The 24,842-nt window shown below is 46.9% G+C and overlaps 1 protein-coding gene across 1 annotated transcript in view; it reads right to left on the bottom strand.

Annotated features, from left to right (window-relative positions):
- LOC139255129 (receptor tyrosine-protein kinase erbB-4-like) overlaps positions 1 to 24,842 on the bottom strand; it is a 1,872,364-nt gene that overhangs the window by 1,341,590 nt on the left and 505,932 nt on the right. The window contains exon 2 of the mRNA XM_070873872.1: positions 11,115 to 11,266. Within this exon, the coding sequence (XP_070729973.1) occupies positions 11,115 to 11,266 (152 nt within the window). The remainder of the gene's footprint in view (positions 1 to 11,114; positions 11,267 to 24,842) is intronic.

Genomic DNA, 24,842 nt, shown 5'->3' with positions numbered 1-24,842 from the left:
CAGTGGCAAGGATTAACCAAGATGACTGGAGACCTGCTGCTGCACGGGCCTTGTGCACACGCAGTGTGGACTGGCCCGTGCTTCCCCTGGTCCCTCGCCTCTTCTGGCCCCAAACTCACGCCTCTCCTGGGCCCCGATCACCTCTCTCTACAATCTCTCGCCGCTCCTTCGCCCTGACCTCGTCGCTCTTGCTATATTTGCCCACCCTCCAATCACCGGCCTGAACCTTGATGACGTCCCTCTTCGCTGCCGTAGCCCTCCTGCATCAGCTCGCGCTGTCACCACGCTGCTCCAGGGGCCGCTTGCCGCTTCTTTTATGGCCCAGACCTGCCGCTGATGGTCTCTCGCAGGTCGGGGCCGCCACGCATGACCTATACTGCTCCCATGACAGAACCAAGTTATGATGAAGTTAAATACTTGCTCAAGGAAACAGCTGACATTTGAACCAATATTTAAGTTCAATGAGTTCCGTTTGCAATTCCTCTTGGGTTTCAGAATTTCACAAAAAAATTGTCCAACAGCGACTTGCTTTCTGCCAGAATTCTAATCTCTCATTCACCTTGGATAATTACTCCTGAAATTCCAATAGGAGCAGCTGCGAGTAATTATCGGGCCAGCAATTATTCCCATTTCCATGTAATTACCTGTTCAAGTGAACATCAGCAGACAACCGAAGACTGTGACAATCAGGCAGACAGTGCGCATAGTCATGGGGTGGGGAATCAAGTGGCTGGGTGCAGTGGAAAGTTGGGCGGGATGTATAATGGCCGTACGATCTGCTAGCTCCCGTTTTACTACCCACCGAAAGGGAGAATTGGTCAATACCAAACTGCGAGCTGGGAGTGAGTAATTTGCTGATATGCCCTCCCAGTGGGCGCAGTGCAATTTTCATCCCAGTTTGAGTACTTCCTCGGGAAGTGTTCTGAGGGGCAGTGGATGTCATTTTAACTTAGGCCGATTGTGTAAAACAGGTGATATTGCACCGGCCGCCCATTAAACATCTTTCCTGATTCTCACGTCTAACGAACAATTGATCAGCCCAATTTACACTATCATACAAAGTTAGAATTACCCCCAACTTGACTCAGTCACAGAATCATACAGTACAGAGGGAGGCTATTCAGCCCTTCGTATCTGTGCCAGCTCTTTGAAAGGGCTATCCAATTAGTCCCCCTGCTCTTTCCCCATAGTACATAAGAACATAAGAACATAATAAGAACATAAGAATTAGGAACAGGAGTAGGCCATCTAGCCCCTCGAGCCTGCTCCGCCATTCAAAAAGATCATTGCTGATCTGGCCGTGGACTCAGCTCCACTTACCCACCTGCTCCCCATAACCATTAATTCCCTTATTGGTTAAAAATCTATCTATCTGTGATTTGAATACATTCAATGAGCTAGCCTCAACTGCTTCCTTGGGCAGAGAATTCCACAGATTCATAGCCCTCTGGGAGAAGAAATTCCTTCTCAACTCGGTTTTAAATTGGCTCCCCCGTATTTTGAGGCTGTGCCCCCTAGTTCTAGTCTCCCCGACCAGTGGAAACAACCTCTCTGCCTCGATCTTGTCTATCCCTTTCATTATTTTAAATGTTTCTATGAGATCACCCCTCATCCTTCTGAGCTCCAATGAGTAAAGACCCAGTCTACTCAATCTATCATCTTAAGGTAACCCCCTCATCTCCGGAATCAGCCCAGTGAATTATCTCTGTACCCCCTCCAAGGCTCGTATATCCTTCCTTAAGTAAGGTGACCAAAACTGCACGCAGTACTCCAGGTGCGGCCTCACCAATACCCTGTACAGTTGCAGCAGGACCTCCCTGCTTTTGTACTCCATCCATCTCGCAATGAAGGCCAACATTCCATTCGTCTTCCTGATTACCTGCTGCACCTGCAAACTAACGTTTTGGGATTCATGCACAAGGACCCCCAGGTCCCTCTGCACCGCAGCATGTTGTAATTTCTCCCCATTCAAATAATATTCCCTTTTATTGTCTTTTTTTCCCAAGGTGGATGACCTCACATTTTCCGACATTTCTTTCCATCTGCCAAACCTGAGCCCATTCGCTTAACCTATCTAAATCTCTTTGCAGCCTCTCTGTGTCCTCTACACAACCCGCTTTCCCACTAATCTTTGTGTCATCTGCAAATTTTGTTACACTACACTCCGTCCCCTCTTCCAGGTTATCTATGTATATTGTAAACAGTTGTGGTCCCAGCACCGATCCCTGTGGCACACCACTAACCACCGATTTCCAACCCGAAAAGGACCCATTTATCCCGACTCCTGCTTTCTGTTAGCCAGCCAATTCTCTATCCATGCTAATACATTTCCTCTGACTCCGCGTACCTTTATCTTCTGCAGTAACCTTTTGTGTGGCACCTTATCGAATGCCTTTTGGAAATCCAAATACATCACATCCATCGGTACACCTCTATCCACCATGCTCGTTATATCCTCAAAGAATTCCAGTAAATTAGTTAAACATAATTTCCCCTTCATGAATCCATGTTGTGTCTGCTTGATTGCACTATTCCTATCTAGATGTCCCGCTATTCCTTCCTTTATGATAGCTTCAAGCATTTTCCCCACTACAGATGTTAAACTAAACGGCCTATAGTTACCTGCCTTTTGTCTGCCCCTTTTTTAAACAGAGGCTTTACATTAGCTGCTTTCCAATCCGCTGGTACCTCCCCAGAGTCCAGAGAATTTTGGTAGATTATAACGAATGCATCTGCTATAACTTCCGCCATCTCTTTTAATACCCTGGGATGCATTTCATCAGGACCAGAGGACTTGTCTACCTTGAGTCCCATTAGCCTGTCCAGCACTACCTCCCTAGTGATAGTGATTGTCTCAAGGTCCTCCCTTCCCACATTCCTGCGACCAGCAATTTCTGGCATGGTTTCTGTGTCTTCCACTGTGAAGACCGAAGCAAAATAATTGTTTAAGGTCTCAGCCATTTCCACATTTCCCATTATTAAATCCCCCTTCTCATCTTCTAAGGGACCAACATTTACTTTAGTCACTCTCTTCCGTTTTATATATCTGTAAAAGCTTTTACTATCTGTTTTTATGTTTTGCGCAAGTTTACTTTCGTAATCTATCTTTCCTTTTTTTATTGCTTTCTTAGTCATTCTTTGCTGTCGTTTAAAATTTTCCCAATCTTCTAGTTTCTCACTAACCTTGGCCACCGTATACGCATTGGTTTTTAATTTGATACTCTCCTTTATTTCCTTGGTTATCCACGGCTGGTTATCCCTTCTGTTACCGCCCTTCTTTTTCACTGGAATATATTTTTGTTGAGCACTATGAAAGAGCTCCTTAAAAGTCCTCAACTGTTGCTCAATTGCCACCGTTTAGTCTGTGTTCCCAGTCTACTTTAGCCAACTCTGCCCTCATCCCACTGTAGCCCCTTTGTTTAAGCATAGTACGCTCGTTTGAGACACTACTTCCTCACCCTCAATCTGTATTACAAATTCAACCATACTGTGATCACTCATTCCGAGAGGATCTTTTACTGGGAGATCGTTTATTATTCCTGTCTCATTACAAATGACCAGATCTAAGATAGCTTGCTCCCTTGTAGGTTCAGTAACACACTGTTCTAAGAAACAATCCCGCATGCATTCGATGAATTCCTCCTCCAGGCTACCCCGTGCGATTTGATTTGACCAATCGATATGTAGGTTAAAATCCCCCATGATTATTGCCGTTCCTTTTTCACATGCCTCTATTATTCCCCTGATTATTGTACGCCCCACCGTGAAGTTATTATTTGGGGGCCTATAAACTACGCCCACCAGTGACTTTTTCCCCTTACTAGCTCTAATCTCCACCTACAATGATTCAACATTTTGTTCATTAGAGCCAATATCATCTCTCACAACTGCCCTGATATCATCCTTTATTAACAGAGCTAGCCCACCTCCTTTCCCTTCTTATCTATCCTTCCGAATTGTCAGATACCCCTGTATGTTTAATTCCCAGTCTTGGCCACCCTGTAACCACGTTTCTGTAATGGCCACCAAATCATACCCATTTGTAATGATTTGTGCCATCAACTCATTTACTTTGTTTCGAATACTGCGTGCGTTTAGGTAGAGTGTTTTAATATTAGTTTTTAAACCATGATTTTTAGTTTTGGCCCCTCCTGCAGCCCCTTTATATTCATACATATTGTCCCTTCCTATCACCTTGTGGTTTACACTTACCCCAGTGTTACTCTGCTCTGATGCCTCCTGCCTTTTGTATTCTTTCTTGGGGTCCTGTTCATCTGCGCTCTCACCCACTGTAACTAGCTCAGAGCCCTCTCCTGGGTTCCGAATAATCCTCGCATTGAGGCACCGAGCTTTCAGGCTTGCCTTTTTATTACACTTTGACCCTTTAGAATTTTGCTGTACATTGGCCCTTTTTGTTTTTTGCCTTGGGTTTCTCTGCCCTCCACTTTTACTCATCTCCTTTCTGTCTTTTGCTTCTGTCTTCATTTTGTTTCCCTCTGTCTTCCTGCATTGGTTCCCATCCCCCTGCCATATTAGTTTAACTCCTCCCCAACAGCACTAGCAAACACTCCCCCAGGACATTGGTTCCAGTCCTGCCCAGGTGCAGACTGTCCGGTTTGTACTGGTCCCACCTCCCCCAGAACCAGTTCCAATGCCCCAGGAATTTGAATCCCATCTGCTGCACCACTGCTCAAGCCACGTATTCATCTGAGCGATCCTGCGATTCCTACTCTTACTAGCACATGGCACTGATAGCAATCCCGAGATTACTACTTTTGAGGTCCTACTTTTTAATTTAGCTCCTAGCTCCTTAAATTCGTCTCGTAGGACCTCATCCCTTTTTTTACCTATGTCATTGGTCCCAATGTGCACCATGACAATTGGCTGTTCTCCCTCCCTTTTCAAAATGTCCTGCACCCGCTCTGAGACATCCTTGACCCTTGCACGAGGGAGGCAACATACCATCCTGAAGTCTCGGTTGCGGCCGCAGAAACGTCTATCTATTCCCCTTACAATTGAATCCCCTATCACTATCATTCTCCCACTCTTTTTCCTGCCCTCCTGTGCAACAGAGCCAGCCACGGTGCCATGAACTTGGCTGCTGCTGCCCTCCCCTGATGAGTCATCCCCTCAATAGTACTCAAAGCAGTGTATCTGTTTTGTAGGAGGATGAGCGCAGGGGACCCCTGCACTATCTTCCTTGCACTACTCTTCCTGCTGGTCTTCCATTCCCTAGCTGGCTGTGGACCCTTCACCTGCGGTGAGACCAACTCGCTACACGTGCTACTCACGTCATTCTCAGCATCGTCCTGCAAATAGTCCCGCAATATACAGTTCCCTTAGAAAGTTATTATTGAATCTGCTTCCACTGCGCTTTTATGCAGTGCATTCCAGATCACAACAAGTCGTTGCATTAAAACATGTCTTCTTAACTTCCCTCTGGTTCTTTTGCCAATCATTTTAAATCTGTGCCGTCTGGTTACCGAACCTCCTGCCACTGGAAACAATTTCTCCCATCTCGTGCCATTGGTTTTGGAGTTGTAGGTTTAATGGCGGGGGGGGCGAGGAGCGGGGAGCAAGAAAGACACAGTGAATCCTGCCGCACCCCCTTGTGAAACTGCCAGAGTCGTCATATTTCTTCACTGTCCTACACGACTGAGGGTCCTATGCCAATTATACAGGGACTCATATAATAAGCGCAACATGAATCATGATAAATGTTCCCAATATAAGATTGTAAAACAGTCGGAGTTTGGTCCCTAGCCTTCCTTGGGCCCCTGAGCCCAGAAGTGGAAATTGTTGGCTTCACCTCACAGACCCTCCAACAGACTGACAGCAACAAAAGCAAAATACTCGAGATGTTGGAAAACTGAAATCCAAACAGCAAATGGTGGCACTGTTCAGCGGGTCAGGCAGCATCTGCGGACAGAGAAACAGAGTTAACGTTTCGGGGCGGGGACCATTCGAGAAAAGTCACTGACCTGAAACGTTAACTGTGTTTCTCACTCCAGAGATGATGCCTGACCTGTTGAGTGTTTCCAACATTTTCTGTCTTGATTACAGACTGACTGCACATTGGGTTAGTAACAATAAGCACAGATCACGCTCTCCAGACAGGCATCTGGGCAATAAAAAGAAAGTGCCTAAACCTCATCAGAATCATCAGAATGCACTCCTCCCACATCACTTCAATACTTATCTTCAGAATGCAGTGCCTTAAATCTACTCCAAGATGCTTAATTGCTTTGTTAATGGTCTGGTGTCTGATAGATATGTTTTGCAGTAACAGTTTACCAAACAGATTTAAGTAATTAACTGTAAATCACTTCATTAAATGGTTTTACTGCAAACTGTTATAGTGGAGTAGATTAGCACCAACTGTCACAAGGAGAGAATGTGTTTACTGCCACTCTGAAGATCGCAGGAGCACTTATCCTGAAATACATCAGGCCGAAAATTGCAGCCTCGTCGGGTTCGTACGAAGTGTGACCGAGAACTGTTTTTTCCGATCTGTCAAAATTTCTTTAGAAAGGTTCTACACAATCTCAGGGAGAAGGATATACGCACAGGAAAGATTGCGTTATTTGCCTAACTCATCCCCAACAAATGTCCTTCAAACTTTTACGCCTGATAAAAGCAGGCGCGTAGCTTACTTTTACCAGCGTAACACTTTTAAAACACAGAAAAATTAAATTTAATCATTCATTTTTATATTAAAATCTTTGTCCATTAAAGGGAAGTTTATTGTTAACCCTATTAAAATGCATTTACATTTTTTTCCAAAAAATATTTTTTGTTCTAAATCATTTAATTTCAATTAATTTTAAATATGTGAGGTGTTTTGTTATTTATTGTGCTGTGCTTCTTTTAGGGAGTTATTCTCTTTGATAATACAGCTGCAGCATCCAGAATCCGGAACCCTCGGGACCGAGGCTGTTCCGGATTCTGTGTTTTTCCGGACTTTGGATCATCTTTCTGACATCACGAATCCAGAAACACCCGAGCCCACATTCGGGTATTTCCGGATTTCATAATGTCAGAAAGGGGGGAGGAGCTGTTCGCGCTGCCGGACCCGTCGATGAGGTCATCAGGTGGGGCCCTACCGCCAAGGAAGTATTTGGGCAGGCTCTGCCACAGAGGAGCTGACCAGGCGGGCCCTGCCGCCAAGGAGGTGTTCGGGAAGGGCCCCATCATGGGGAGGTGTTCGGGCGAGCCAGCGAGGAGGCCCTGAGGTAAGGGCAGCACCAGCGAGGGGAGGTGAGGTGAGGCCTGAGTTCAGGCAGCAGAGGGACCCCTAGGTTGGCAGGATCGTCAGATCCAGCTTCCGAAACATTTTACACATTCCGGACGACCCTGTCACCGATCGGTCCGGAGTCCACATTCTCGATTCCGGAACTCCGGATTTTGGACGCTGCACCTGTAATGGCAGCCCGTACAAACAGAGCTCCCATTTTTATCAATGAGAATACTAGATAGTGATTGGTGGTCCAGGCCCATGTGATCGCAACATAGACGTCTGTACATGGAAGACTCTGCGCAGCGAATGAAGGCCTCATCCTATGTTACTCTGGGACCAACAGGTAGTTTTGCAAATTTTTCGGGGGTCGGAGGCAGGGGCGAATTAACCATGGGGCTGATGGGGCTGCAACCCCAGGCACACCAAAGGACATAGGCCCACCAAATAAATATAGAAAAAAGAATTCCCAAATAGGCCGAATAGAATCGACAATAAGAGAGGAAAAACAAGAGAGAGGAAAATATTGTTTATTGGCCTAACGTGTACATGCCTATTTTTGCAGAGACAAGATCTTTATTATTTATCTGTGTTATTATTTAACTGTGTTATCATGTAATATATTTAAAATATAAAATATATGTTAATATCTAATATATTATAGTATAAGTCCACCATAGTAATTTGTTATTATATTTATGCATTTGATTTATTTGTTTCAGGTAAGACCAGTTATCACAGTCATAACCAGCCCAAAACATAATTATAGGCCCATTTGGATCAGTTTGCCCCAGGCCTATCAGGCCCTCAATCTGGTCCTGGTTGGAGGCGTTCGTATGAAGGAAGCCTCCGACCGCAATATTTGGCCCGATACCGTGGAAACTCACTGCACCACAAATCTACAAAAAGGGCAAAAAAAAGGATGCATCTATTTGTACCAACTGAAATGCAGCCGTTTATCTGATTGGCTCTCCAGAGCTATTGCTGATTGGTCCCCCTGGAGGATAAGCCACACACTGAAGTTCCTTTGGAATGTGTATCTGGAACTGCCCAGCCCAAGTTCTGAGTGAATTTCCAATTTGTAATTTGATCCATTTTGTCTTCAGAAGCCACAGAGGATAGATCTCCCCCAAAGCCACCAAGTTCCAGCTGAAGTCCATTACCCCAGCGCAAGTGCACCCCTCCCCCAGTTGAAGACCCTTACTCCAGAAATCCCTCCACCAGCTGAAGACCCTTACCCAAGCGAAAGAGCTTACCCCAACCCTCGCCCCCCCTCCCACAGATGGGGCATTCTGTGCGAATTGTTAACACGTTTATTGGGTATGAAGTGAATAGTGACAGTGTCGTGATTTCTGGATTTCATCCACCCCAACATTCTCCCTTTTAACACACCCACCGAGCTTGCATGCACCAGGGGGTAGGAAGAACGTGATCCATCTTCTCTGAGTTCCCACTCCAGCCCCCTCCCGCCCCAACCCCCACTCTCTTCCACCCCTCCCCCCTCAGGTTCTCTCTCTCTCTGCCTCTCCCCCCGCCCCCCGGCGCTCTCTCTGTCCCCATCCCCCGCAAGCTCTCCCTCCCCCCCCCGAAGCTCTCTCTGCGCCCCCCAAGCTCTCTCTCTCCCCCCTAAACGTTCTCTCTCCCTCTCTCTGCCCCCCCAAACTCTCTCCTTCCCCACCCCACGCAGCTCTCTCTTCCCCCTAAGCTCTCTCTCTCCCCCAAGCTCTCTCCCCCCCGCAAGCTCTCTCTCTCCCCCCCCCCGCCAAGCTCTCTCTCTCTCTCTCTGCCGCCCACCCCCCAAGCTCTCTCTCCCCCACCCAAGCTGTCTCTCTCTGCCGCCCACCCAAGCTTTCTTTCCCCCCAAAGCTCTCTCTCCAACCCGAAGCTCTCAATCTCCCCACCCCCGCCCCGCGCTCTCTCTCTGACCCCCCCAAGTTCTCTCTCTGCCCCCCCAAGCTCTCTCTCTCTCCCCAAGCTCTCTCTCTCTTCACTCCCCACCCCCCGCAAGCCCTTTCTCCGCTCCATCCAGCTCTCTCTCTCCTCTCCAAACTCTTTCTCTCCTCCCCCAAGCTCTCGCTCCCCCTAAGCTCTCTCTCCCCGCTAAGCTCTCTCTCACTCCCCAAGCTCTCGCTCCCCCCAAGCTCTTTTACCCCCCCCCACCCCAAAGCTCTCTCTCCCCCGCACCCCCCAAACCACCAGCTCTCCCCCACAAGCTCTCTCTCCCTCCCAAGTTCTCTCTTCCCTCCAAAGCTCACTCTCTCCCCCCGAAGCTCTCTCTCCCCCCCAAGCTCTCTCTCCCCCCTAAGGTCTCTCTCACTCCCCAAGCTCTCTCTCCCCCCACAAGCTCTCCCTCCCCTCCAAGCTCTCTCACCGCCTGCCCCCCCCAAAGCTTTCTCCCCCCCAAGATCTCTCATCCCCCCTCCAAAGCTCTCTTTCCCCCAAAGCTCTTTCCCCAAGCTCTCTCTGCCCCCCCAAGCTCTCTCCCCCCCAAAGTTCTCTCTCCCCCCCTCCCAAGCTCTCTCTCTACCCCCCCAAGCTCTTGCCCCCCAAGCTTTCTCTACCCTCCAAGTTTTCTCTCCCCCCCCAAACTCTCTCTCCCACCTAAGCTCTCTCTACCCCCCAAGCTTTCTCTCCCTCCCCAAGCTCTCTCTCCCCCCCCTAAGCTCTCTCTCCCCCCACCCCTCAATGCTCTCTCTCCTCATTGCTCGCTCTCCCCACAGCCCACTCAGGACTCGGTGCTGTTCAGTGGAGGAAACATGGTGTTGGACGCATGTGCAGAAAAGGGTTAGTAGGAATTGCGCTGGGGGCGCGGAGTCGGTGATATGTGTCTTAACTCCCGCTTCTGCACATGTGTTGGGAGATGCATGCGCAGAAGGGAGGCTTAATACAAATAGTTACTGCGAAAAAAACTGCTGCGTTCGCGAGAGAAAAACTGGAAATCTGAAGTAAAAAGAGGACATGCTGGAAATGCACAGCAACTCCCTCAGTAAAGGCGGGTTAACGTTTCAGACCTTCACTCGAAACTTTTAACCTGCTCTTTCCCTTTCATGTCGGCTGTATACTCCCATCACTTTCTGGTTGCACTTGAAAAGTTCATTGCTTCTTCCCCTTGTATGCTGAATCTGTTTAGCATTTCTGTGTTTTATCAGCTCAGTGGATAGCACACTTGCCTCTGAGTCAGAAGGTTGTGGGTTCAAGTCCCACTACAGAGACTTAGTGGGCTAGGCTGACACTCCAGTGCAGTGCTGAGGAAGTGTTGCACTGTCGCAGGTGCCATCTTTCTGATTAAACTTTAAACCGAGGCCCTGTCTCCTCTCTCAGCTGGACGTAAAAGGTCCTACGGCACTATTTTGAAGAAGAGTAGGGGAGTTTTCCCTGGTGCCCCAGCCAATAATTATCCCTCAATCAACATCATTGAAGCAGATTATCTGTTTGTTATCATACTGCTGTTTGTGGGATCTTGCTGTGCACAGATTGGCTGCCCCGTTTCCTACATTACATTTCCTACATCACTTCAAAAAGTATTTTATTGACTGTAAAGTACTTTGGGATGTCCGGTGGTCATGAAAGGCGCGATAGAAATGCACAAGGCGGCGGCTCACCACCAACTTCTCAAGGACAATTAGGGATGGGCAATAAATGCTGGCCTTGCCAGTGAATCCCACAACCAAGAATGATTTTTTTTTTAAGTCTTTTATTGCAGTCTTCAGGGGGTTGGCACTTTGCAGCCTAGTTGTTCCTGCTCTTGTCTGCAGCCACAGCCAGCCCCACGTGCTACTGAGGCCAATGCGGAACAATCTGTCGAGTGCCTCAGCTTGCAGCGTGTCAGTACCCTGGGCTCACTGAGTGAGGCACAATGCAGTAACAGGCGGTACCTTACCCGTAGGAAGGAGAGATCTCGGTTGCGGTCGATGTTAGTGATCTCCAGGTTGCCCATGACAACTTCGCAGTTTTCATAATTCTTCCGGAGAGCACGGTACTGCTGCTCCAGGTCAGAGAGGGTGCTGAGCTTGTTCTCTGTCCCGGCACATACTGTCAGGATTTAAAACACAAGACAGGAAGAAAATTAGGGATCCATCATCAGAACGTTTTCTTCGTCAACGATTATCGTTATAAAATTGATAGTTTTCTTCCGAACACGTAAAAGAAAATGAATTGATGCGCTAACCTCACACATACAAGGTTCACTCTGTACCTCAATGTACAGAGCCATCAATCAAATAATCTCTTTACCATAAAATGAGCTTACAATCAAATCATCCCTCTCTGAGCTGCGTAAAATTGAGTGACTTTACAGAAGCCAAAATTACTGTGCATCTAAAAATTAGGTCAGCTAATTATAAAAATTGTGATTTGAGATTGTTGATTAGCTTTGGTTTAATGGTATTGTGAAATGTCGCAATAGTAATGAGAATATTAAACTCTATTTTACACAGACACTAAGAGCTAAAATATTGGTGATTTCATTGAAAGGAACCGGGATTACAGGGCTCAGAACTATTAACCAATACATCATCAACTCCACATGACAAATCAAACCCATGCATAACATTGTAAAGACTGAAACACAGCTGCAAATATATCACTTTGGGGGTAAACTGCATGGATATTTACTTTAGATTGGGCCTGATCGAAAACAAGGTAATTGAATTTGTTTTGAAACTGGAGTCGATAAGCAGAATAGTTTTTGTCTGGAAAACTGGCTTGGAGGTGTTACTGAGCCCCACAGTGCAAGGGGTGCTGTGTAAACACCTCTAGGCTATGGTAGCCTAATGGTTCCTGATCACCTGAGGCTAGATATTACATGTAGACTTGCTGTTTGCTGTGTATGAATAAAAATGTTTTTGCAAAGATAGCATTAATCCCCTTTGGATAATGGACTTGGGGGAAGAAATACGGTGTCGCTCCGTTTGGGGGCAGTAACAGTCAGGAGGTGCGAGACTTTAGTGCCAGACGCTGAAGTCTTGCCCATCTCGAGAAATTCGGGTTACCGCCCCTGGAAGGAAGTGAAGCGCTAAATCAAGTGCTCCACTCCCTTTCTGGGGCGCTAACAGGGTGGACGCCTCAGCAGTGCTGCACACTAGGCCATGCAGTGCTGCCGCATCCGAGGGACCTTTCGCTCAAGTAAAGGGAAGGGCCCACCCACCCTGCCGATTCTGCAGAAGGAAAAGGGCTGGACCTGGACCTGGACCACTATGGAGCGGGGATGCCACACAATCAGCCTTCAAGCACTCAAGCAGAGTGTCGGGCTGAGCGATCGCGGCCAGCACTCCGCGAAGAAACCGCATCAGGAGCGGCAACACATAGGTAAGTTTAGTCCCCCCCACCCCCGGCCACCTCGTCATTCATTTTTGCCCTGGTAGTGGTCGGCCGCCAGATACGCGTGCTCTGCAATTGCTGGTGTTATCGCTGCTGCAGGGGACGAAAGTCAATTTTGGGGCTGGGGCACTAACGGGGCGATGCGCACAGCGATGACGTCACGATCTCTCCGGGAGCAGGAGAATGGGGCACAATATCATCGCGCCACCACTAAACTCTCACGCTATATGGCGGGAGTCATTAACAGCGCCGCACCCGATTGTCAACTCATTTACGCCCCTTTAGCGCTCCCGGGGACGCTATCAGGAGGTGCATAAGAGCCCAATAGGTCTTTGGGAATTTAAGACAGGAAGACTTCAGGTGAATGCCAATATCTCAATGTTCCCCGACATGGAAACGTTTGGAAACCACACTTCCATTGTGGGGTTTGAATCCATGCAGCCCAAAGTGACACAATCAAAGTTGATGCTTACTCTCTAACTGAGCTCAAGACCATGAGGGAGCTGAGTAAATATGTGGTTACTTCAACTACCAATTTTATATTTATATATATGTTCACAACAGTGACAAGACAGCATTTATTGCCCATCCCCAGTTTCCCATGTAGTGTGGGACTGGAATCACATGGAGTCACTATAGGTACAGTTGGCAAGGTGACATCAGTTGGGGTCACAATCCAATAGCTTCCATGGTGCTAGCCCACAAATCACCAGATTTAATTAACTTAATTTCCCAAGCTGGAATTTGAAGTCACAACCACTGGATTGTTAGTCCAGTACCATAACCATTAGGCTATTGTACCCTATGAAATAATATTAATGATAATGTTTTATAATGGTGAGGGTCAATTTAACCTAACCCGTGCAGTGGAAAACTGATAGGATTTTACATAGAATTACAGAGAATTTACAGGACAGAAACAGGCCATTCAAGCCAACAGGTCCATGCCAATGTTTATGCTCCACACAAGCCTCCTCCCACTCTATTTCATCTCACCCTATCAGCATATCCTTCTATTCCGTTCTCCATCATGTACTTATCTAGCTTTCCCTTAAATACATTTATACTATTCACCTCAGCTACTCCATATGGTAGCAAATTCCACATTCTAACCACTCTCTGGGCAAAGACGTTTCTCCTCAATTACTTACTGAATTTATTAGTGACTATCTCATATTTATGCACCCTAGTTCTGATCTCTGCCTGTGGAAACATCTTCTTTAAATCTACCCTATTGAACCCCTTCAGAATTTTAAAGTTTTCTATTAGGTCACTTTTCATCTTCAATGGAACGTAATATTATGGTGAGGTGTAAACTAACGGCTCACCCGATCCCGTCAGTTTCCCACTGGGCGGGTTAGGTTCCAATAACCCCCATAAGTGATGAGAGCAATAACCTGTCCAATAAAAGCAGTATTCTCTCAAAATGATTCTGTGCAACAGACCCAGACAATGGAATAGTGCCTTACTGTTCAATATTAGTAACAAACACTTCACCATACGTGTACACAATTCTTATGTCCGGTACCCAATCAAAGGTGTGCACCTGTTTAATAAGGTGGTGCTTTCTTTAAAATAGCAAGCACACAAAACATGTTAGTTACTGATTTTGTACAGTGTAATTTCAACCTTTATGATGTAATGCTCAAATACTGGGTAGAGACATCTGTGAATATATACTGAATCGTGGTCAGCGCTTGGGGCTAGAATCAGTGTTCCAATTAATTTTCACTTTCAAGATTTACAGCTGTTATTTTATTAAAATCTGCCAGTCCTGAGCCCCTCTTACAGCACACACTGGAGCATGCTTCACACCTAGTACACTCTGGGCATCACAATCCACACACATTTATTAAAGATCTGTGGACTGGGTGTACGGCCGCTCAGTGAAAGCTGAGTGCCAACCAGGGGCTGAGTTGGTATTTGGGAGAGAGAGAGAGAGAGAGATGGGCTGTTATCACAATGGAGAAGCTGGCATTCCATGAGAGCAGGTAGTGTTTTGGCAGCAGGTGTGTGGGGAATGTGGAGCGCAGCAGCTCTTAAAGGTCTGCTCGTTATTTTTTTCTGGCTGATTGTTGTGGCTGACTGTCCTTGAGAAGATGATCACCTGTCCAAGATTAACTGCCCTCTTTAACGAGGAGACTCTGAATGTACAGTGTAGTCATCGGGTCCCCAAAAATTATTGGACATTATCCAGACATTGTGTTTTAATATTGTCTCACTGCAGAAAAAAACTGGAAGCCTGTTTGTGGGAGGGGCCCAGGTACTTTTCCATGTTGGACTGGAAATGATGGGCGGGGTGGCCTGGGAAGACAATGGCCAGGATAAGGCAACTCACCACAGGTAATGGGCAAATGGAGGGTCCATTGTTAAGCAATGTGAACATGTCAGAGTTAGATCAGATGAACTGATCAGTCAGCAAGCCATTACCTGGATGAGATAACCCTGAGAGGCAGGAATACCAGAACAATGAAGCCATTAAGTCCCAAACTGGTTGGAAGCGAAACCCCACACCAGCCATCAATAGAATACCCAGAAGCCACACAAGCAGGAAGCTTCGAAACAAGAACAAACTTTATTCGGCCTGAATAGGCAAACAGTGTGGGGATATAAAAGGGACCATATGGCCACAGCTCTCTCTCTCTCATGCTCTCGCTGCTTTGCCTCTACAAGAACCGAGCACTCTGTGCGAGATGGAGAGAAGAAACCAGAAGAGACACATTTTTACCAGGAGAAGCAGCGAGTAAGCCAACAAATCGGTGAGCATCATCTCTGCCCATGCAATTTTAAGGTCATAGCCACGGAGTGAGGGGGTATCGTGTGTTCTCCCAACCAAATCTTAGTAAGGGTTTTAAAGGGGAGGTTTTAGATGTTGGGTAATTTGTGATAGGGACCTGTCGAGACAGGCCAGACTGTGTGTTGTACTATGTTTGTTTGTATTACACGACCAGGGTGTGTTCTTACTGGGTGCAGGTGTGTTTTAACTTGAATAAAGCATTGACGGTTGAGACCGAGATATTTGTCCATGACTCATTCATCTGTTCAGTACATTAATCACTCCCAGATCTAGAACTATTGTAACATGGGGGTGCGTCGAAAACACCTAAGGGAAACCATTTATGGAATCTGCCAGGACGCTGGGTATACTGAACAGAGAGTTACAGAAGATATTAAGGCCAAGAGATCGGCAATGGGGATAGGATTTCCTCATATATCCTTGGGAAAGTTAACGTAATACAAAAGTGAATACTAGACATTTTGCGGGCTGAGAGTCCGGAGGACACAGCCGCTCAGTGGACAAGGAGTAAGGAGCATAGAAAGGCAAAAGAAAAGGCCATCTGGCTCCTGTGTCTGCAGAACCAAGTCCAACTGCTAAGGGAGCAGGTTGGTAGACTTAAGGCAGAGCTCAAAGTCCGAGGAGCAGTCAGCTGCAAGGGCCGTGGTAGGAACGAGACTTTTAGATGAGTTGCATTGTGTGAAGAAAAGCAGGAGAGGCACACTCAGAAGGAAACCTCCCATAATAAAAGGTAACTTCGATGGTTTAAGACGTGAATTGGCTAGGATAGATTGGCAAATGATACTTAAAGGGCTGACGGTGGATAGGCAATGGCAGACATTTAAAGATCACATGGACGAACTTCAACAATTGTACATCCCTGTCTGGTGTAAAAATAAAACGGGGAAGGTGGCTCAAACATGGCGAACAAGGGAAATTAAGGATAGTGTTAAATCCAAGGAAGAGGCATATAAATTGTCCAGAAAAAGCAGCAAACCTGAGGACTGGGAGAAATTTAGAATTCAACAGAGGAGGATAAAGGGTTTAATTAGGAGGGGGAAAACAGAGAGTAAGCTTGCAGGGAACATAAAAATGACTGAAAAAGCTTCTATAGATAATGAAGAGAAAAGGATTAGTGAAGACAAATGTAGGTCCCCTGCAGTCAGAATCAGGTGAATTTATAATGGGGAACAAAGAAATGGCAGACCAGCTGAACAAATACTTTGGTTCTGTCTTCACTAAGGAAGACAAAAATAACCTCCCGAAAGTACAAGGGGACCGAGGGTCTAGCGAGAAGGAGGAACTGAAGGAAATCCTTATTAGTCAGGAAATTGTGTTAAGGAAATTGATGGGGTTGAAGGCCGATAAATCCCCAGGGCCTGATGTCTGCATCCCAGAGTACTTAGGGAAGTGGCCCCAGAAATAGTGGATGCATTGGAGGTCATTTTCCAACATTATATAGACTCTGGATCAGTTCCTATGGATTGGAGGGTAGCTAATGTAACCCCACTTTTTAAAAAAGGAGGGAGAGAGAAAACAGGGAATTATAGAATGGTTAGCCTGATATCGGTGGTGGGGAAAATGCTGGAATCAATTATTAAAGATGTAACAGCAGCGCATTTGGAAAGCAGTGACAGGATCGGTCCAAGTCAGCATGGATTTATGAAAGGGAAATCATGCTTGACAAATCTTCTGGAATTATTTGAGCATGTAACTGGTAGAGTGGACAAGGGAGAACCAGTGGATGTGGTGTATTTGGACTTTCAAAAGGCTTTTGAAAAGGTCCACAGAGAGATTAGTGTTCAAATTTAAGGCACATGGTATTGGGGGTAATGTATTGACGTGGATAGCGAACTGGTTGGCAGTCAAGTAGCAAAGAGTGGGAATTCACGGGTCCTTTTCAGAATGACAGGCAGTGACTAGTGGGGTGCCGCAAGGTTCAATGCTGGGACCCCAGCTATTTACAATATACATTAATGATTTAGATGAAGGAATTGAATGTAATATCTCCAAGTTTGCAGATGACACTAAGCTGGGTGGCAGTGTGAGCTGTGAGGAGGATACTAAGAGGCTACAGGGAGACTTGGACAGGTTAGGTGAGTGGGCAAATGCATGGCAGATGCAGTATAATGTGGATAAATGTGAGGTTATCCACTTTGGGGGCAAAAACATGAAGGCAAATTATTATCTGAATGGTGACAGATTAGGAAAAGGGGAGGTGCAATGAGACCTGGTGTCATGGTACATCAGTCATTGAAAGTTGGCATGCAGGTACAGCAGGCGGTGAAGAAGGCAAATGGCATGTTGGTCTTCACAGTGAGAGGATTTGAGTATAAGAGCAGGGAGGTCTTTCTGCCGTTATACAGGGCATTGGTGAGACCACACCTTGAGTATTGTGTGCAGTTTTGGTCTCCTAATCTGAGTAAGGACATTCTTGCTATTGAGGGAGTGCAGCGAAGGTTCACCAGACTGATTCGCGGGATGGCAGGACTGACATATGAAGAAAGACTGGATCGACTCAACTTATATTCACTGGAATTTAGAAGAATGAGAGGGGATCTCATACAAACATATAAAATTCTGACGGGATTGGACAGGTTAGATCCAAGAAGAAATTTGGGGAAGTCCACAACCAGGGGGTCACAGTCTAAGGATAAGGGATAAGCCATTTAGGACTGAAATGAGGAGAAACTTCTTCACCCAGAGAGTAATGAACCTGTGGAATTCTCTACCACAGAAAGTTGTTGAGGCCAGTTCATTAGATATATTCAAAACGGAGTTAGATGTGACCCTTACGGCTAACGGGATCAAGGGGTATGGAGAGATATCAGAATGGGGTATTGAAGTTGCATGATCAGCTATGATCATATTGAATGGTGGTGCAGACTTGAAGGACCGAATGGCCTACTCCTGCACCTATTTTCTATGTTCCTATGTTTTTATGTCAGGTAACAGAGGCCAAGCTCAATGAGCAAGCTGCACAGGAGGAGACCGCTCCTCTAGCAAGTAAAGTAAATGGGCTGGAGGGGCAACTGAAGGATATTAAGACAGCGTGTAGGGTAGCCACCAGTAAAGGTTTTGAGAGTGGGAATCACAGGCCCTGCCAAGAGAAAATCCAAAGCTTGACCCATGCTCTATCCAAGGACAAAGGAATGGTCTGCTTAATGGCCCTGCGGGGAGCCTGGGTGGACTGGGGAGATGAATGGGAAGACAGTGAGGACTGGGAGCCGGACAGGGACGCACGACCTCCACCAGAGGCGCCGGGACCCATGTATCCCGTACGGCAGCAGAAATACAGTGCGCCCTTAGACGGCCAAGGTCAGGGGGCGCTGCAAAGCGATTTTGTGGTCCCATTCACAACCCCACAGCTGCAAAATATGATTTCAGGGGTGCCCAAGCTTACCAACAAAGGAGACCCTTCGGTCCACTTCACGGAGGTGGAACAGGCGGGAGGGATTAATGGATGTAACGAAGCGGAGGTTCACAAGCTGCTATTGCTTTCCCTGGAGGGGAAGATATATCAGGTCCTATCTGCCGAAAGCAAGAGGGGGCAGGGAACCATAGAGGGCATAAAGGAGGAACTCCTAAGAGCCATGGGTCACACCCAAGGTAGTCCATTCTCCAGGGTAGAGAGGATGCTGCAACTGGCTGGGGAAGCACCTCAGGCATTTGTGAACCAGCTCTGGCCGGTCTATAATAAAGCCTGTAATGGAATGCTGGACCGAGCACAGTTGCAGGGGGAGTCAAGGAACCATTGGCTCAGGACCCGAGTGTCAAACAGTTTGCCCCAGATTAAGGTAAAGTCCGAGAACTGGTTTGAACCTGAGGAGCTCCAGAATACGGAGGCAGATGTGCTCCGTCACATGAGTCTGGCATTTAAGGCCGGCGTGGAGGAGGAGGTTAAACCAGTTAAAGAGAAAGTTCACGAGATGAAGCCCAGGGGGGGTAGTAAAAAGGAATGATGCCAGGAAGGAGGTAGCTCACAGAGGTTTAGGACATGTTTCGGGTGTAGGAAGCCGGGCCACTGGAGGAAAGCCCTGATGAAGGGGCAAGGGAAAGAGGATCCTCCGACGCCCGTGGCAAAACCTCTTGAGGTGAAGGGGCCGAACACCGAACAATTTGATGTTCTGGTGGTTGCCCTTTGAACAGTTTTCGTGCCGGATCATGGAAGGATAGACGCAGCGGTGAGCAGAGAAGTCCCGACCACTCCGGTAAACGGAGCACCCTGACTAGTGCGCGCCCAGCCTGAGTACCTGTGTCCGCTCATTTATGACGAGTGGAAGAGACTTTGTGTGAAGATGGGGGAGGAGAAGATAGTGGGGAAGTACTTGTTGACACCGGAGCTTCCAGCATAGTGATTCACACAAATAATCCGTCTACCTCACCTTTGTCTAGCAAGGTTCCACACAGTCTGGTGGGGTTCAGAGAGAACGAGCAGGCAGGGTCGATCTCCAGGCTGCTAGCCATCAATTTAGGATCACTCCACGCAAAATGGAAGTTTGACCTGCTGAAATGGAAGCAGCTGGGGTCAGGATTCCTCAGGGCAGATTTTTTGTTAGCCCATAGAATCATAGTAGATTTAAAGAACCATGTCTTTGACAGGGGCGGTGTGCACAGGGAAGGAAAGCGACATAGTGATTATCCCGGAGAAAAGGAAAGGTAAAGGTACAGTGTGTACGATGAAGCCGAAGGGTAGTTATGACCGAGAGCAATTAGTCAACACTACCCCGGCCGAGTACCAGGTTTACGTGCGGGACAATCTCACATCGTTCGCCACACATAAACATGACTGCGGTAGGGTGACAGGGATAGAAGTCAGGGTACAAGGAGACCCTATGTCCCGGCCGCAGAAATAGTATAATTTCCCCAGGGAGGTAGAAGCTGACTTTGAGACGGCACTGGGATTCCTGGTAGCCCAGGAGGTGTTGAAGCCCAAGCCACATATGTGAACTCTCCACTTTGGTTAGTTCGGAAACCGGACCAGTCGCTCAACAAGAAACATAGAAACATAGAAACATAGAAAATAGGTGCAGGAGCAGGCCATTCAGCCCTTCTAGCCTGCACCGCCATTCAATGAGTTCATGGCTGAACATGAAACTTCAGTACCCCCTTCCTGCTTTCTCGCCATAACCCTTGATCCCCCGAGTAGTAAGGACTTCATCTAACTCCCTTTTGAATATATTTAGTGAATTGGCCTCAACTACTTTCTGTGGTAGAGAATTCCACAGGTTCACCACTCTCTGGGTGAAGAAGTTTCTCCTCATCTCGGTCCTAAATGGCTTACCCCTTATCCTCAGACTGTGACCCCTGGTTCTGGACTTCCCCAACATTGGGAACATTCTTTCTGCATCTAACCTGTCTAAACCCGTCAGAATTTTAAACGTTTCTATGAGGTCCCCTCTCATTCTTCTGAACTCCAGTGAATACAAGCCCAGTTGATCCAATCTTTCTTGATAGGTCAGTCCCGCCATCCCGGGAATCAGTCTGGTGAACCTTCGCTGCACTCCCTCAATAGCAAGAATGTCCTTCCTCAAGTTAGGAGACCAAAACTGTACACAATACTCCAGGTGTGGCCTCACCAAGGCCCTGTACAACTGTAGCAACACCTCCCTGCCCCTGTATTCAAATCCCCTCGCTATGAAGGCCAACATGCCATTTGCTTTCTTAACCGCCTGCTGTACCTGCATGCTAACCTTCAATGACTGATGTACCATGACACCCAGGTCTCGTTGCACCTTCCCTTTTCCTAATCTGTCACCATTCAGATAATAGTCTGTCTCTCTGTTTTTACCACCAAAGTGGATAACCTCACATTTATCCACATTATACTTCATCTGCCATGCATTTGCCCACTCACCTAACCTATCCAAGTCACTCTGCAGCCTAATAGCATCCTCCTCGCAGCTCACACTGCCACCCAACTTAGTATCATCCGCAAATTTGGAGATACTGCATTTAATCCCCTCGTCTAAATCATTAATGTACAATGTAAACAGCTGGGGCCCCAGCACAGAACCTTGCGGCACTCCACTAGTCACTGCCTGCCATTCTGAAAAGTACCCGTTTACTCCTACTCTTTGCTTCCTGTCTGACAACCAGTTCTCAATCCACGTCAGCACACTACCCCCAATCCCATGTGCTTTAACTTTGCACATTAATCTCTTGTGTGGGACCTTGTCGAAAGCCTTCTGAAAGTCCAAATATACCACATCAACATCCCAGCTTGCGCGCCGACCTAATAGGAAGCATCCCAGCATCCCCCACACATTCATGGTGCTGGATATATTGAACGGGTTCTGGTCAATTCCTCTCAGGTACTTTTCCATGTTGGACTTGAAATGATGGGCGGGATTGGTCTGGAAGACAATGGCCAGGATAAGGCAACACACCACAGGTAATGGGCAAATGGAGGGTCCATTGTTAATATGAACTCATCAGAGTTAGATCAGATGAACTGATCAGTCAACAAGCCATTACCTGGATGAGATAAGCCCGCAAGTTGGGAATACCAGAACAATAGAAGTCATTAAGTCCCAAACTGGTTGGAAGTGAAACCCCACACCAGCCATCAATGGAATACCCAGAAGCCACACAAACAGGAAGCTTCGAAACAAGAACTAATTTTATTCGACCTGAAAAGGCAAACAGTGTGGGGATATAAAAGGGGCCGTGTGGCCACAGCTCTCTCTTGCTCTCGTTGCTTCGCCTCTTTAAGAACTGGGATGGAGAGAACAAACCAGAAGAGAAACGTTTTCACCAGGAGAAGCAGTGAGTAAGCCAATGAATTGGTGAGCATCATCTCTGCCCACGCAATTTTAAGATCACAGCAGTGTGAAGGGATATCATGTGTTTTCCCAACCAAATCTTAGTAAGGGTTTTAAGGGAGCTTTTAGACGTTGGGTACTTTGCGATAGGGGCCTGTCTCGACAGGCCAGACTGTGTGTTGTTCTATGTTTGTTTGTATTACACTACTGATTCTGTACTGAACTGAGTACTGTGTACAATGAGCAAATGTGACCTTAGCTCCTTTAATAAGACTCCAGAGTGCAGGTATCTCATGGGTGACCTGCTTATATACCGTGCTCTCAAGGGATGCTGGGATCCCTTGGGACTCCAACAGGTAGGCCCTCTGGTGGTAGTGTAATACAGGTTACAAAGGGTTAAATACATAACAACTACCAGGGTTGTTCTTACTGGGTGCAGGTGTGTTTTAACTTGAATAAAGCATTGCCGGTTGAGACCAAGGTATTTGTCTGTGACCCATTCATCTGTTCAGTTAATCGCTCCCAGGTCGAGAACTATTGTAAAGTGGGGGTGCGTCGCAAATGCCTAAATGAAACCGCTTACAACAGCTGGAGGTGGTACAGCAAGGGAAGCTAGCATTTTGGTGGACTAAGGTGGGGGGTACTCTTTAAACTGCGTCAATGTGTAGCAAGCATGGCAGGAGGTGGGCAAACAAGCACATGCGGTTTCCTATATTCCCAGTCATGCGAGTGAATGAGGATTAAATTCTCTGGACTGAAGAGGAGTGACAGAATACAGCTGATTAATTTGCGGCCACTGAAATGAAATGACTGGTCGTGCCATGGATTTACCAAGCACTGAACCCACAACAAGGTGCCTCATCAATAATATTAACCTGGAAAGCATCATTAAATAGAATCTACAGCACAGGAGCAGCCATTTGGCCCAACTGGTCTATGCTGGTGTTTATGCTCCAACACGAAACTCCTCACAACCCTCTTCTCTAACCCTATCAGCATTTCCCCCTATTCCTTTCTCCCTCATATATTTATCTAGCTTCCATTTAAGTACTTCTTTACTATTCGCCTCAACCACTCCAGTGGTAGCGCGTCCAACATTCTAAGCATATCAGCAACCTTGGCCACCTGAGCTACAATGTCAATGTGGCTGCAGCTGGTATGGTAGCATCGTGGTTATGTTACTGGGCTAGTAATTCAGAGGCCTGGATTAATAATCCAGAGACGTGAATTCTTAATCCCACCATGGCACTTGGAAAATTTAAATTCAGTGAATTAAATAAATCTGGAATAAAAAGCTACCGTTAGTAATGGTGACCATGAAACTTTCGGATTGTTGTAAAAACCTGTCTGGTTCCCTAATGTCCTTTAGGGAAGGAAATCTGCATTCCTTACCTGGTCTGACCTATATGCGACTCCAGACCCACAGCAAAGTGGTTGACTCTTAACTACCCTCTGAAATAGCCTAGCAAGCCATTCAGTTGTACCAAAACTGCTACGGAAAAAATTAAAAAAAAAATAAAACCGGACGGACCATCCGACACCAACCTAGGCACTGGATTCGGACACGACAATGGCACACCCAGCCCAGTCGATTCTGCAAAGCTATCCTTGCTAACCTCTGGGGACTTGTACCAAAATTGGGAGAGCTGTCCCACAGACTAGTCAAGCAACAGCCTGACATAGTCATACTCACAGAATCATATCTTTCAGCCAATATCCCAGACTCCTCCATCACCATCTCTGGATATGTCCTGTCCCAATGGCAGGACAGATGCACCAGAGATGATGGTACAGTGGTGTATGGGAGGGAGGGAGTGGCACTGGGAGCCCTCAACATTGACTCCGGACACCATTAAGTTTCATGGCTTCAGGTGGGCAAGGAAACCTCCTGCTGATTACCACCAACTGCCCTCCCTCAGCTGATGAATCAGTACTCCTCCATGTTGAACATCACTTGGAAGACACATTGAGGGTAGCAAGGGCACAGAATGTATTCTGGGTGGGGGACATCAATGTTCATCACCAAGAGTGGCTCGGTAGCACCACTACTGACTGAGCTGGCCGAGTCCTGAAGAACATGGGCCTGCAGCAGGTGGTGAGAGAACCAACACAAGAGAAAAACCTACTTGACCTCATCCTCACCAATCTACCCCTCACAGAAGCATCTGTTCATGACAGCATTGGTAGCAGTGATCATCACACAGTCCTTGTGGAGACAAAGTCCCGTCTTCACAATGAAGAAACTCTCCATCATGTTGTGTGGCACTACCACATGCTAAATGGGATAGATTCAGAACAGATCTAGCAGCTCAAAACTGGGCATCCATGAGGTGCTGTGGACCATCAGCAGCAGCAGAATTGTATTCCATTACAATCTGTAACCTCATGGCCCAGCATATCTATCACTCTACCATTACCATCAAGTCAAACAACCAACCCTGGTACAATGAGGAGTGCAGAAGAGCATGACCAGAGCAGCACAATGTGTATTAAAAATGAGGTGCCAACCTGGGGAAGCTGCAACATAAGACAATAGGCATGCTAAACAGCGGAAATAGCATGCTATAGACAGAGCAAAACAATCCCACAACCAAAGAATCAGATTTGCAGTCCTGCTGAGAATGTGTACAGAAGGATTGCGAATGTGGCAGAGGGATAGAGAATCATGGGAAAATAGCGAAAGAAATGTCAAGATGCAGACAATTGCAATGTCGACACAAAAAGGGGTTACTCAGAGTTGTGGTCAAAC

This window comes from Pristiophorus japonicus, chromosome 3 (assembly GCF_044704955.1).
Source record: "Pristiophorus japonicus isolate sPriJap1 chromosome 3, sPriJap1.hap1, whole genome shotgun sequence".
In the NCBI taxonomy this organism is placed as follows: Eukaryota; Metazoa; Chordata; class Chondrichthyes; family Pristiophoridae; genus Pristiophorus; species Pristiophorus japonicus.
This window is presented reverse-complemented; position numbering and strand designations above follow the sequence as displayed.